Source organism: Saccopteryx bilineata, chromosome 1 (assembly GCF_036850765.1).
Source record: "Saccopteryx bilineata isolate mSacBil1 chromosome 1, mSacBil1_pri_phased_curated, whole genome shotgun sequence".
Classification (NCBI taxonomy): Eukaryota; Metazoa; Chordata; class Mammalia; order Chiroptera; family Emballonuridae; genus Saccopteryx; species Saccopteryx bilineata.
This window is the reverse complement of record NC_089490.1, coordinates 135645812-135659400: the sequence shown is the minus strand read 5'-3', so window position 1 is coordinate 135659400 and position 13589 is coordinate 135645812. Positions and strand designations below refer to the sequence as shown.

Sequence of the window (13589 nt, the reverse complement as noted above, 5' to 3'; positions counted from 1 at the left end):
ACGGGGAGAGACAGTCAGACGGACTCCCGCATGCGCCCAACCAGGATCCACGACCCGGCATGGCCGGGATCCCGACCCGGCACGCCCACCAGGGGTGATGCTCTGCCCACCAGGGGGCGATGCTCTGCCCCTCTGGGGCGTCGTTCTGCCATGACCAGGGCCTCTCTAGTGCCTGGGGCAGAGGCCAAGGAGCCATCCCCAGCGCCCGGGCCATCTTTGCTCCAATGGAGCCTTGGCTATGGGAGGGGAAGAGAGAGACAGAGAGGAAGGAGGGGGAGGGGGTGGAGAAGCAGATGGGCACTTCTCCTATGTGCCCTGGCTGGGAATCGAACCCGGGTCCCCCGCACGCCAGGCCGACGCTCTACCGCTGAGCCAACTGGCCAGGGCCTCTTGACATGATTTATACATTCATGGTGGGTCTTACTTACTCATTAATAAGATAAGGGCAAGTAGAAGCCCAGAGAGATCTTTTGTGGGTGTCACACTGGGAGCCCTGGGACCTTTGTCCCCAGCCTCCCTCATCAGTTCACCCTGCCAATTTGTACATCTCATGGAGGGAGAGAAGGAAGAAAAGTCTGCAAGCTCCTGTTAGTGGCTCGCTTGTCTAACTCAATTCAGAGGTCACTCACGCTGACATCTTCCTTATGTCAGCTTTTGTCACAGAAAGGAGTAAGAGCTTTCTGACTAGAGCACTGTAAAAGCTAAATAAGCACCCTCTCGTGGGCCCGGGGCCATGGCAATGCTAGTACCCATTCCACACCTTACTTTTCAAGGCATGGGACCTGCACATGTTCGCCTTTGGTGAGTCAGATCTTCCTTGAAGGGAAAAAAATCATCAAGGATCTTAGTATAAACAAGCTCTCAGCATGGAGCGAGTGAGAGATTCCAAACTTTTCCATGAGAGGATGACATCTCCCCACCCCCCAAGTTTGTGTTATGAATATTCCCTGCTTTTTTCTCCATAAAAGAACTTAACAGAGCCAACTCATTTCCATCATTCTTGTTTTCAGAGGTTGTTTAAGTCAAATTTAAACTTTTCTGGCTTTGAGCTGGAGCTCTAAAGCCAACTCTGCATATATTTCATGCAAATTTTAGTCACAGACTGTGTTGTCACATGCATATTCTTTCCCTCTCCTAGGAGCCACCCTCCACCTTATCCATCTCTGTACACACACTTAAAAAAAAAAAAAAACGTTGAATATTGCCGATTTGGCAGAAGGAAGTGTAAATGTTATGTCAGCGCTAAGACACTACTTAATCCTGATAGATGAGTTGTCAGGGAAGCGTGACGCTAATTGACAGATGCTAGATGACACCCGCCTTCCCAGCAGTGCGCAAGCAGGCTTTGTAGTTCCAGGATGTGTGAAAAGGACAGAGGAGTGACTGTGGTGATCGTTTCTTAGTCTACACAAATATCAAATCATCATGGTTACCCCTCACACTAGTACAATGTTATATGTCAGTCATGTCTCAAATGAAACAAAACAAACAAACAAACAAACAAACAAACAAACACCCCTCAAAGACAAGAAAAGAACAATTGAGGATGAAGTCTTTAGTGTCTTCCACAAGCAGTCAGAGTTATATTGTCAGTCCTGATGGGCCGAGGTTGGAGATGGGTAATAATGACTTCTGGATTAGCCACACACCCAGGTAGTGCTGTCCCTCTCAGCTCGGAGTGAGGATTACCTGGGAAGAGCTGGGCTTTCCAGGATTACAGAGGGCCTTTTGATGATGTCAGGAATTCCAAGAAGAGGAGGCTTGAGAAGAAAGGAAGAAAAGCTGAACATCTCTTCTCCATAGAAAGAATGAGCGTGCCCCACCCATACGGCTGCTCCTCCCTTCCCGGCTGCTCCTCCCTTCCCGGCTACCCCAGGTAGCTCTCCCTTGTCCTGGCATCTGAGAGGCGGAGGAGGCAAACCAGTTGGAAAGAGGCTAAGCAAGTGGTTTGTAATCTGAACATTAGTATTTTTAAAAAATGCGGGTACTCGAACCCTACCTGCAGGGCCTTTGCTTGCTTTTGTTAAGACTTCCAGGATATTCCAACACATAGCGAAGGCTGACACCATGGGAGTGAGGGCCACCCTGCCAATGCATGAGACTGTGGGGACAGCTGGTGTTCAAGATTAGATGCTGCTGGACTCCAACAGAACAAAGTCAGCATTGTCTATGCACCACCACAGTTTCTAGGCTTTAAAAACCATCTATAAGTATCTCACAGTTATTCCTAGGAGTAAATGGGACCTTCCTCTGTATGTCACCCCATCACCTTCCCAGTGAGAGACATGCCCATCACTGGATTGGCTGGAAACCAGTGGAGACAGCCCAGTTACAAGAGGCCACACAGGGAAGCTAGCCTACAGATTTCCCTTAAACCCCACATCAGGCCCAGAGCAGACTCAGGAAATAAGTCAAGGTCATATCTGAAGCCTACAGAGGCAAGAGGAGGACATGTATGGAAACTAGATTCCTCTTCTTTCCCTTGCTGACTTTCGATGGGTAGTCTGGAAAGGTTTGCGCGAGGGCCAAGTCTATGGCTAAACTAGGAGCTCTGTGCGTCCCAGAACTATTGCTCCTACCCCCTTTCTTGGGCAGTAAATAACTCTGGGCTTGGATAAACAAGCCCTGGTGACATATTCATGATGGTTATGGGAAGAGCCAGGCCTGGGTGCAGAACTTCAAGCTTGGAGCCTCTTTGGACCCTTCAGACTCAGATTTCCTTACTAAGAAGACTGGCGGTGACTATGGGCATGAGAGAGTGAACAAAGTCCTAAGAGTGACCAAGGAAAGGATCATATATCTTAGAGTGAATTCCATGGTGCTCCACTAAGCTCCCAACCCAGGGGAGCTGCATCCCACAGCTGCTGGGAGTTCTGATGCTATGGGCTTACAGCTGTGTCCTTCAGTGGCCAGGCCTCACCCTGACAAGAAGTACCCAACTTAAGGGGTTTGCTGCGTGAAGTGTTCTATTCAAGAAGGAGATGTATTTGTCTTGGCCAGATGGTTCAGTTTTAAGAGTGTTGTCCCAATGTGCCAAAGTTGCAGGTTTGATCCCAGGTCAGGGCACATGCAAGAATCAGCCAGTGAATGCGTAGTAAGTAAGTGGAAAAACAAAGTGAGACATGCGTGTTGTTAGGTAGTTTGACTTACTTGCTGTAAATAAAGGACAGAAGGGATTCACATCCAAAGCTCTTGTTTTTCTGAAGGAAGCCTTCACCATTGCTTATATATGCTATTTGGTTAGTTACATGTTTATTTCTTCTTGTAGTTGGCTGTTGGGTTAGGTCAAACTCATCCTTGGCAAAATACTACTACATTTTAACATTTAGCAAGAATAGCTTTAGTAAAAACTGCTCAAACCTTGAGACCCTTTTCCTGTCTAACAGAATGGCATTGCTGCAAGTTACTCCCGCTTTCACTTTCGGGAGATGGCTGAGCCTGGGGTTATAAGGACCTCCCTTTCCTCAATCTGGGACACACTGGCTTTGGAGCTTCTTCAAGTATTGTGTGAGGCCTCTGTCACACATGTGTTGGTGGGCCAGCACCTTCTGCTCCTCAACCCTGCAGTCCTCTCTTCCTCTTGGGCAGATCTCATGAGCTGAGCACACTCTCAATAAAGCATGTCCATGCCACGGTCCATCACAGCTAAGTGACTTTCTTGTCATGGCCTTTGTTCCCGCCAAGGTCAGCTTTAAGAGAAATGGTATTCTCATCACCCTAGAAAAATGACTTGCTTTGTAGTTAGAAGGAAAACCCTTTTTTTCAGGTGTAAATCTCTGGCATCTATTTCCCTTCTGACAGCAATGGCCTCCCTAAAGAGGTCTGAGGAGGGCCAACGGGACCACCAGCGATAAAGCTACTGCAACTCGTGAAATCTGCACCCTTAGTAGCTTGAGAGACAGACAGCAAGGGGATTCCAAGGACCACAGACTTGTGGCGTGCTGGGGGGGGGTGCTGCTGGGAGGAGGAGGCCTAGTGGGGCAGCAGACACAGGGAAAGTTGAAAGAGGGGCAAAGAAGAGGCAGCGAACTTTCTTTAGAGATGAGAGATTTTTGTTTAATTTCCTGGATTAGTTACTTTTAATGGCTTTTAAAAAATCCACACTGTTAATTTACTGCCAGAGCCTTTGTAATTTGAGCGCTCAGGGCCTTCCACGGTGGGGGAGGAGGCAGCAGACAGGCAGAACTAGCTCACGCTGCGAACACGCCGCAGAGCCCACCTGTGTGTACAATGTACTTACAGGGTTAGAGCAAACTTTGAAATGATGATGTGTTTTACCTCGAGGAAGTACCTTCTTCTTTAAGCTTCTATTTCCATGAAGGGGGGCCAGAAACCCACCAATTTTCTCAGGTGATCAGGTGCATGAGACACTCTGCTTGAGGGATTTAATGGAGATTTAAGTGCAGGCAGATAAAGGATGGGTTATTTATATATTTTATATTAAACCTATTTTCAATACTGTGACTTTGATTCAAAGGTGTTGCTTACAGGAGTGCTATCTGCCCTAAGTGAAGGTGACACTTTCAGGGAGATGCAGGTGCTGGGGGGCGAAGGGAGCAGCTGCAGTGGGAGGGTTGGTGGGACCCCACAGGGGAATTTTAAAAGGAAGTATTACTGTGGTCTATGTGTTCCTGTCAGGGTCTTCAAGAAATGTACGTAAACACCCGATGTTCTCTGCTTAAACAAAAGGCATTCTTGGGCTGGAGCAGGTGATTAACCGAAGACAGAAATTTCTTTCCCCTCCACATGACTGACCAGGAACAGGCCAGTGCATTTAAAAAAGAATGACCATTGTCTGCGTTGGCAATGCCACTGCTTTTGACTATTTGTAGATTCGTTGTCAGGCAGGATGAGGGCAGGAGGACACGGTGACGAGAACTCCGTGAGCTCCATAACAGATGGTCTTTGAAAACAAAAAAAAAACCACACACAATAATGTCTAATAAAGACACAGTTCTTTATTTAAAAAATACTCATGTTGCAAAAAATACATAGAAAAATAAAGTTTAGTTGGGGGTACTTTATTAAACTTCAAGTCACAGGCCTCGATATGTTATAGATTAGAGCAGAGTTTGTTATGCATGTGGAAAGCCCAAACTAATTTGTTAAACACGAGCCATCAGATAACATGCTAGCTGTTCAGATGTTCCACCAGTTCCAATGGGGGAATGGCGAGAGGGCTTCACACACCAAATCATTTTAAACAAAGATTTTTTTTTTTTGGCAACATAATATATATCACAGTAAAATGTTTAACACTTGCAGAATTGCAGGCTGGAAGAATTAGATTGAGAAGGTGGAGAGAACAGCACTGAATGCTTGTCTTACGAGACACGTGAAAGGAGACAGTGAGCTGGAGCCAGGCTACGCTGCCTTCTCTGCTCCCTGTGTTGTCAGCGCACATGGCGTTGACAATATTTCATCGTGGAGCCTGAACGATAGAAACTGGTGTGAAACCGGCCAACTATCTATTAACTTAGGCAGTTTTGCCACCAACAGTAAATTGGCCCCTTTAATAGGAGAAAATTGAAAGGTTTCTCACTAAAAAGAATTAAGTGGTAGAATCAAGAGATTTCCAGGCCTCGGGGTACCTCCTTAGTGACTGGCTTTCTTAATTCTGATGTCTCCCCTCCACCAGGTCACCTGAGATAATAGAATGAGAACAGAGGGTGGCCACGTTTCTCCTTTATCCTCTTCTTGTTCTCTCTGAAGTCACAAGGTGACTCAGGTTGGGGACTCATTTTTTTTTTTATATATATATATAGGCATTAAACACAGTTCCTGAAGCATTTGAACAGTGTTTTGTTTGCTTGTTCTGTGATGGAAGTCACAATAATATTGTGTTTTGAAAATTGTTTATTTTTTCTTAGCCACTTCCTGCGAAGTCCTCTCAAGCCCGTCAGCTTGAGCAGGGTACTGGGCTCTGTAAGGTCCAGGCCGCCTTTTCTCCCGCACCCCCACCATGAGCCCTCAGTTTCCCCTGGATGTGTGCCGGGGGTGGACCCTGCACTCTGTACTGTTTCCCTTGTGTGAAAGCCATTTCTCTCACTGCCTCTGCCTGCAGGGACCCCTAAGGGCTGTCAGATTTTGAACTGTAACAACAGCCACTGGCAAGTCCTATAAAAGCAGCAGTGACCTTCTGGGGTTGTCAGATCTTTAAATAGGATTTGGGATTTAATGCTGTATATTTTTAAAAGAAACAAACAAAAAAGCAGGAGTTGTTAGATACTCCCCCCCCCCAAAAAAAAGCTTGTCTTTTAACCAATTCAGAATCTGCCCTTCCCCCTCCTTTTTTTTGTAACCCAGGAAAGATAAGTTTTTGGGGGAAAAAAATAGACCAGATCTCAGGCTAAATAAGGAAGGCACATGTTAGGTATAGCCAGACTAAAAGTCTGGACTGAAAAGAAGCCACTCAATGGGTGACTGATGTGGAAAAGGAACAAAAAATATAAGAAGGCAGGCGCATAAAGAATTATGTGGCCTGTCACGATGTGGTGTGCAACACAGCCTGAAAATGCCAGGAACCTTCCCGTTCTAAATCCTCAGGCCCAGGGCAAAAGGTGCAGAGGAGGCTTAGGCTTTTTTTTCTTTTTTACCTTTTTGGTGATGTGATCGCAGTGCCCACAGCTGCAGTGTGGAGACTTCCCCTTTGGCTGCTGTTTGGGACACATGGAGATTCTTCTAGCTGGGCCCACTTCTTACAGTAGTGTTCTGTTTACCCAGCTTGTCTTAAACCCACAGTGACTGCTTCTTGGTCTCCTTGGGCCACCCTGCAAATACTTAAGCTGGCATGCTCTTTAAAAAGGTATAAGAAAAAGCTTATCTTTTCATCCCCTCCTACCCGTCTCCACAGGCCAAGCCAATGTTCGCTGAGCATGACAGGTTTCTTGCAAAATCCTCTCTCTTACAGAGACAGAAAGAAACCTTGGCTGTATTCCAAGGCCAATGAAGCTCTTGAACTTAAGTGCCATCCTCATCTGGGCTGCCTCTTCTTTCTCAGGCTAGCTGCTTCCGAGCCAATGCTCTGTGACATCAGAGAATAGAGTCATAGGAACGGCACCTCAGAAGTGATGTGTACAGCTCACACAACAGCAGACACAGGGTGGAAGCAGCCCTTGACTTCACTCCTCCCCACTGCAACAGGACTCTAAAAGCAAGAATGATCTATGTTATGTGTTGGGGAAACTATTTGGATATTAAATTATTTACTTGTCCAGATCTCTCCTTGGCTGACCAGTGAAGAAGCTGGAATTTCCATGCAAACCTCCAACAGTTTTGGCCTGCACGCCCCTTGCTCCTCAGTCCTCCCTGGCCCTCGCGGAAAGAGAACCTGAGGAGTGCAGTTTCTGATCACGCATGGTTGTCATCTGAGCTGGCATTACCAGAAGGCTGGGCTCCAACCTCCCAGGCAGCACAGGTAGGGGTAGTGAGGGTAGCTGCTGTACATGGGGAGGAGGGAGGCTCTGGAGAGGCCCTCCTCCGTCAGGGCTGGCAAGGGGGAGTGCTTCTCCAGGACGCCCAGGTCCGAGGTGAGCTGCTTTCGTTTGGTTTTATAGCGTCTGTTCTGGAACCATATTTTCACTTGCGTCTCCGTGAGCTTGAGGTTCTTGGCCAGGTGAGCCCTTTCAGGGGCTGACAGATACTTCTGGTGGCTGAACTTCCTCTCTAACTCGATGACCTGTGTGTGGGAGAAGGCCGCCCGAGACCGCTTCTGTGGCTGTTTGGGGGCTTGGGGAAGGTTTGGTGAGGTGCCTAAGGCGTTGTCACAGTCCAACAGATAAGTCTCCTTGTGCCTATCTGGAAACAAGAGGGGAAAAGAAGGGATGGGAAGGGAAAAGTTACATGTTAGCAGGGAGGAGGGCAGAATTCAATCCAGCCTTATCTCTGCAGTGAGTGAACAAACAGCCCAATGTCATCTTGGATACATTTCACTTTTTTCACATGACTAAGGAGCTCCCCTGAGTGGGGAGAGAGTGCATATGTATACTATGTATTAGTTTTCTAATAGCCATCAAGAACCCAAAGTAAGAGGCTGTTAGTGGTAAAAACTTCCTGCCATATCGTCCAGTAGAACTAAGTCGGGATTCTGGATATATGTAGAGGAGCAGTGGGAGAAAGGAGGCAGGAAGACACCAAAAAATAAGATACCTTGTGAAGGCATGGGATATTAACATCCCCACAGCAGGAGAGGGCTTGTGTGTTAGGAGAGGCTATGAGGGCTAAAGGCAAGCACCTTCTCTGGCTTTAATCTCCCTTTTTTCTAAAAGAGGCGATGCATTAGGGTGTCTCATAAGGAGTGATGGGAAAGAAAATAATTTTACTTTAATGTTCCAAGGGTGTTGTATGTCTTGAAGACCAGAGGAAACTCCCAAATTTATTGTTTTATTATTTCTTTGATTTGGAAGCAAAGGGGGTCTTTGCTGGGCAAATCCTATTTATTCATATTAGTAAGTAATTATCAGTTATTTGTGATACATTAGTTACTGTAATTGTCAAAAGGTAACACGGAGCTGGTACCGATCAAGAGCCGCAGGGTGGCTGGCAGCGGGGTCCCGGTTTCACCTGGGATTCGGGGGACGGTGGGTGCTGCATGCACTCCGGGTTTTGAGCCCAGGATGCGGGGAGCCCGCGGAGCCTGGAGCAGCACGCGGGCGAGTCCGGCCGATGTGTGCATCCTGCGCCGCCTGGACACCGGGGCTCAGGGCTCATCTCTGAGGCGCACCCGGGCGGAAGGCAGCGAGGTCCCTCCGCCTGGAGCTGCGGGCCCGCATCCCTGCAGCTGGAGCTCCGGGAAGGGCGCCCTGGACCCGCCTTACACTCGCGCAGCCTGCAGGCCGGTTCGCAACCCACAGGACCCCGCCCGGCCCAGCCCGGCCTCCCGGGCCTCGCGGGTTTACCTGGCTCGGTCTCCGCCCGCGACTCGGCCTCCCCGGGCGCGGCGCCGGCCCAAGGGCTCGGCTCGTCACCCTGAGCACCAGCGCCGCCTCTTCCCCCCGGGGGCTCCGGCTCTGCAGGTCGTCGCGCGCCCCGCTGGCGAGGGGACGGCGGCGAGGGCCGGGGGTGCGGGCTGCCGCCGTGGCCGCCGCGCTGCGCCGTGCCGTCCCTCAGGATGTCCTGGATGAGGAAGGAGGTGAGCGGCTTGGTGCGCGTGGCCGCCCCCTCCTCCCTGGGCCGGGGCTCGGGAGCCCGGAGCATCCCGTCGGTTCCGCGAGCGCGCTCGGGCGCCCGGGTTGGGGACACCCGGAGCTGCGCCTGCGGCAGCCACTCCACTTTCACTTTCCGCCGCCCGCGCGCGCTTATAACCCTGGGGGCGCGCGCCGCGCCGCCTTCCCATTGGCCGCGGGAACCTGGACCGCGCTGCCGATTGGTCGTCCTGTGCTCCAGGTGATGGGGAGGAAAAGGGTTGCCCTTCGCACGGTCTCAGTCCCTTCTCCCTCTCGGTTCCTTTACAGATCCCTTCTTCGTGTCTTTCCTGGCTGGCCTCTTCTGCTCTGCCTCGTTTTCCCAGGCTGAGAGCGAAAAGCCAAAGTGGGTCTCCTTCGCCTCAACCCACAATAAAATGTTTGGATGATTCCGGGGAATAATGATGCAGAAGAGAAATACTCCATTTAGTTCTTATGGATTGGTAAAAGCACCTTTACTCACAAAGAGAGAGGTGGGACTGTTACCACCCTCTCAGTTTACAGGAGAGAGTTCTGGGTGCCTCGCGACAAGGAGAGATTGGTAGCAAAGCCGATCTACTCAGGCTCTAAAAGAGACATCGCAACTAACTACAGCTCCGGACCCTGGGATGGAGTCCGTGCTGGACATTATTGGGGTCACTCATAAAAGTGGAATAGGAATGATGGATTTAACGTATTGAATCAATGTTAAATTTACTGAAGTCGATAACACCACTCTGAGTGTATAAACAAATATTTTTAGGAAATGAATACCAAAGTATTCAGGGACAAAAATCACACGATATAGGTAATTTACCCTCAAATGGTTCAGAAACAGTGCTTCAGATGGATCCATTCTATGTGATAAAGTGAATGGGTTCACATATTAACAATTGGTGAATCTGGTATGCAGGTGTTCTTATGAACAATTTTCATTTATGAAACTTTTCTGAAGTCTTGACCTATGGCAGCTTGCATTTGACTGTAGCCTTTTCAAAATGATAGTATGCTGTGTGTTTGGGGAGAAGAGATAGGAAGTAGGTTATTGTGGATGAAGCAACTGTCAAAGAGAACCACCCTCTGCAATGGGAAGGTCTTTCTTCTCTCATTTTTGCATTTCAAAAAAAATAAAACATTTTCTTTTGAAAGTTATAGATTCACGGGGATGTGCAAAATTAGTCACCTCAGCTTCCCCCATTGATGACATATTGTATATCACTGCAATACAACATAAAAACCAGGAAGCTGGCAACAGCCCATCACTGCTAACTATACTACAGATGTTAGTTTAAAATCACTTTGATACTTGCATTTTTTAAAAAAGATTTTTTAAAAGACAAGGTGCAGACTATGGCAAAATAATACTATTCATTCACTGATGTGCATGTATGGCCATATGCATTCTTATCAGATGTGTAGATTCTTGTAACGCCACAATCAAGACACAGAGTTGTCCTAACAGCACAAAAGAACTCCCTCTGCTATCTCTGTACTTGTGTACTCACATCCCTTCTCTCTACCCGTGACCCCAGGCAACCTCTAATCTGTTCTCCGTCTCTAGAGTTTTACCAGTTGGAGATTGCTATATAAATGGAATCAAACATTATACAGTATGTAAGCTTTTATTACTAAGAATAATGCCCCTGAGGTTCACTCAGATTGTTGCATAAAGAGATTAATAGTTAATATTTTTTATGGCTTAATAGTATTATTTCATTGTATGGATCTACTACAGTTCTACCATTCCCTCAATGAGGGACAACTGATCAGGTTCCAGTTGTTTTGCTGTTATGAATGAAAATGCTATGAACATTCATGTACAGGTTTTTATGTGAACATGAGCTTTTATATCTCTATGATAAATATCCAAGATTGCAATTGTTGGGTCCTGTGGTAACTGCATGTTTAGTTTGGTAAGAAACTGCCCAATTATTTTCGGAGTGGTTACACCATTTTAGATTTATATCAGCAGTGGGTAGAATTCCAGTTTCTCTACATCTTAATCAGCATTTGGTGTTATTATTTTTTATTTTAGCCATTCTAATAGGTGTGTAGTGATATCTCATTGTGGTTTTTATTTTTAATGTGCATTCACCAAATCGTTAATGAAATTAAACATCTTTTCATGTGCTTTTTTGCCATCCATGTCTTTTCATTGGTGAAACATCTGTTTAACCACCCCCATGTTATAATTAGACTTTTTTTGGATTTTTGCTGTTGAGTTTTGATAGTTCTTAGAATATTCTATATGTAAACCTTTGTTGAATATGTGGCATACAAATATTTTGCCGTAGTCTGCACCTTGTCTTTTAAAAAAATCTTTTTTAACAGAATATTTCACAATACAAAAGTTTTAAATTTTGGTAGAGTCCAATTTGTTCATATTTAATCTTTCTGATTTTGCTCTTGATGTCTTCTCTGAGAACTCTGTGCTTATCTCTAGGTACTGAAAATGCTATCCTGTGTTTCCTAAAGGTTTTATATTTTACTTTTAAGTCCATGATTTATGTTGAATTAATTTTTGTATATGGTGTGAAGTTTAGGTTGAAGTGGGCTTTTTTTTTTTAATTAGAACTAGGTGGCATTTCAAATCAGTGGGGAAAATGTCAATTATTTAATAACTAGTACTGCCATTTAGAAATATATATATACTTATAACAAAATAAATCCCAGATGGCTCAAAAATTTAAAACATAAACAGGCACAAGAAAAAAAGTTTAACCACACTCATCATTAGAAAAATCAAAACCATATTGAGATACCCTTTTCCCACCTATCGGATTGGTAGAAGTTAAAAAGATGGATAATATCCAGCATTGGTGGGGTGTGGAGGAACAGTCTTTCCCATACCAATCTGGAGGGAGAATAAATCAGCTTCATATATTTTAATGATGGCAAAATCTGTCCAAAGTAAAACTGAGCATATCCAGCCCTGGCTGGTTGGCTCAGTGGTAGAACATCAGCTAGGTAGATGTCCTGAGTTTGATTCCTGGTGAGGGCATACAGAAGAAGTGACCATCTGCCTCTCCACCACTCCTCCTTCCCTTCTCGCCCTACTTCTTTTTTCTTCTCACAGCCATGGCTCGATTGGTTCAAGCAAGTTGGCCCCCTGATGCTGAGGATGGCTCTGTGGCCTCCACCTCAGGTGCTAAAAATAGCTTGGTTGCCAAACAATGGAGCAACTACCCCACATGAGCAGAGCAGCCCTGGATAGGGGACTTTGCTGGGTAGAACCCAGTTGGGGCACATGTGGGAATCTGTCTTCCTGCCTCCCCTCCTCTCCTTAATAAAAAATTTTTTTTTAATTAAGCATATGCTTTGACACAAATATTCCATGCTTAGATTTTTACCCTGGAAATATACAAGCACACATTGTCCTGGTATGAAAATGTCCTCAGTTTGGTCAGAGACTGATTCAAGTTGCAAAAATAGTTATAGAATGAGCCTAATGTGTAAAAAAAAAAGTTACAAGTTACCAATGCTGTACAGTTTTACATTTGATCACTTTAACATACAGAATATATGTGGAAGGGTATAAATTTCTCAGTGGAGCAGTTACTGCTAATCACTGAGATGGAGAGAGCAGATTGGAATAAGGAAAGGAGGGGCACAAAGAAAGGGTCCTTGTACTAATTTATAATTTTTAAAAGTACAAGACTTAGAGATGGAACTGAGTTTGGGCTCCCCTCTTCCACCACCTCCTCAGATTTCAAACATGCCTTCGGAACACACAGGCACAGCCCACAGTTCTTTTCTGCACCTTGCTTCACTTGTCTTCTCTTGTGTGCTTTGTATTTTGGGTGTTTATGTGATGAGTCCTCTTCTTTATGGGACCACAGGCTCCCTGAGCAGGACTGTGTCATCCTCACATTTATATCATCCCTAATGCCTGGTTTAGTTTATGGTATACAGAAGGTGCTCAGTAAATGTTTGCTGGCTGGATGTCCAGCTTCAGGTTCTATGAGGCATCTCTCTGACTGGCAGCCTTATCCATGAGGTACCACAGGGTCAAGGCAAATCCCAGGGGAAGGTTTGTGTGCTCTTTCCTATGCCATGTCTTCTGCAGATTAAACTTGGTAAAATGATCAAGGACCATCAAGGAGATACCAGGGGGCTGTGGGGAGCCTCTTTAAATAGAACAGAACTCCAGAGAATATTGCCTCCCCCAAATGTTCCCTCCCTAATCCCTATAACTTGTCCATATGCAAATGACAAAGGGGCGGTAAAATTGCAGATGAAATTAAAGTTGGAAATCAACTGATCTTGTAATCAGAATATTATTCTGGATTATCCTGGTGGGGCTGATGGAATCCCAGTATTCTTACAAGTAAAAGGGAAGGCGGAGTCAGAGTCAGAGAAGTGACACGAGGAAGCTAGGTTAGGGTGATGGGAGGTGAGAAAGACTCAACCTGCCTTTGAAGGTGGAAG

General features: G+C 46.2%; 1 protein-coding gene across 1 annotated transcript; it reads right to left on the bottom strand.

Annotated features, from left to right (window-relative positions):
• Window positions 1–4959: 4959 nt before the first annotated feature.
• Window positions 4960–9262, bottom strand: NKX3-1 (NK3 homeobox 1). Its single transcript, XM_066267334.1, has 2 exons — window positions 8898–9262; window positions 4960–7797 (listed from the first exon to the last, which is right to left on the bottom strand). The coding sequence occupies exons 1-2, from the start codon at window positions 9193–9195 to the stop codon at window positions 7379–7381; spliced, it is 717 nt and encodes a 238-aa protein (XP_066123431.1). The 5' UTR covers window positions 9196–9262; the 3' UTR covers window positions 4960–7378.
• Between the last annotated feature and the right edge of the window lie 4327 nt (window positions 9263–13589).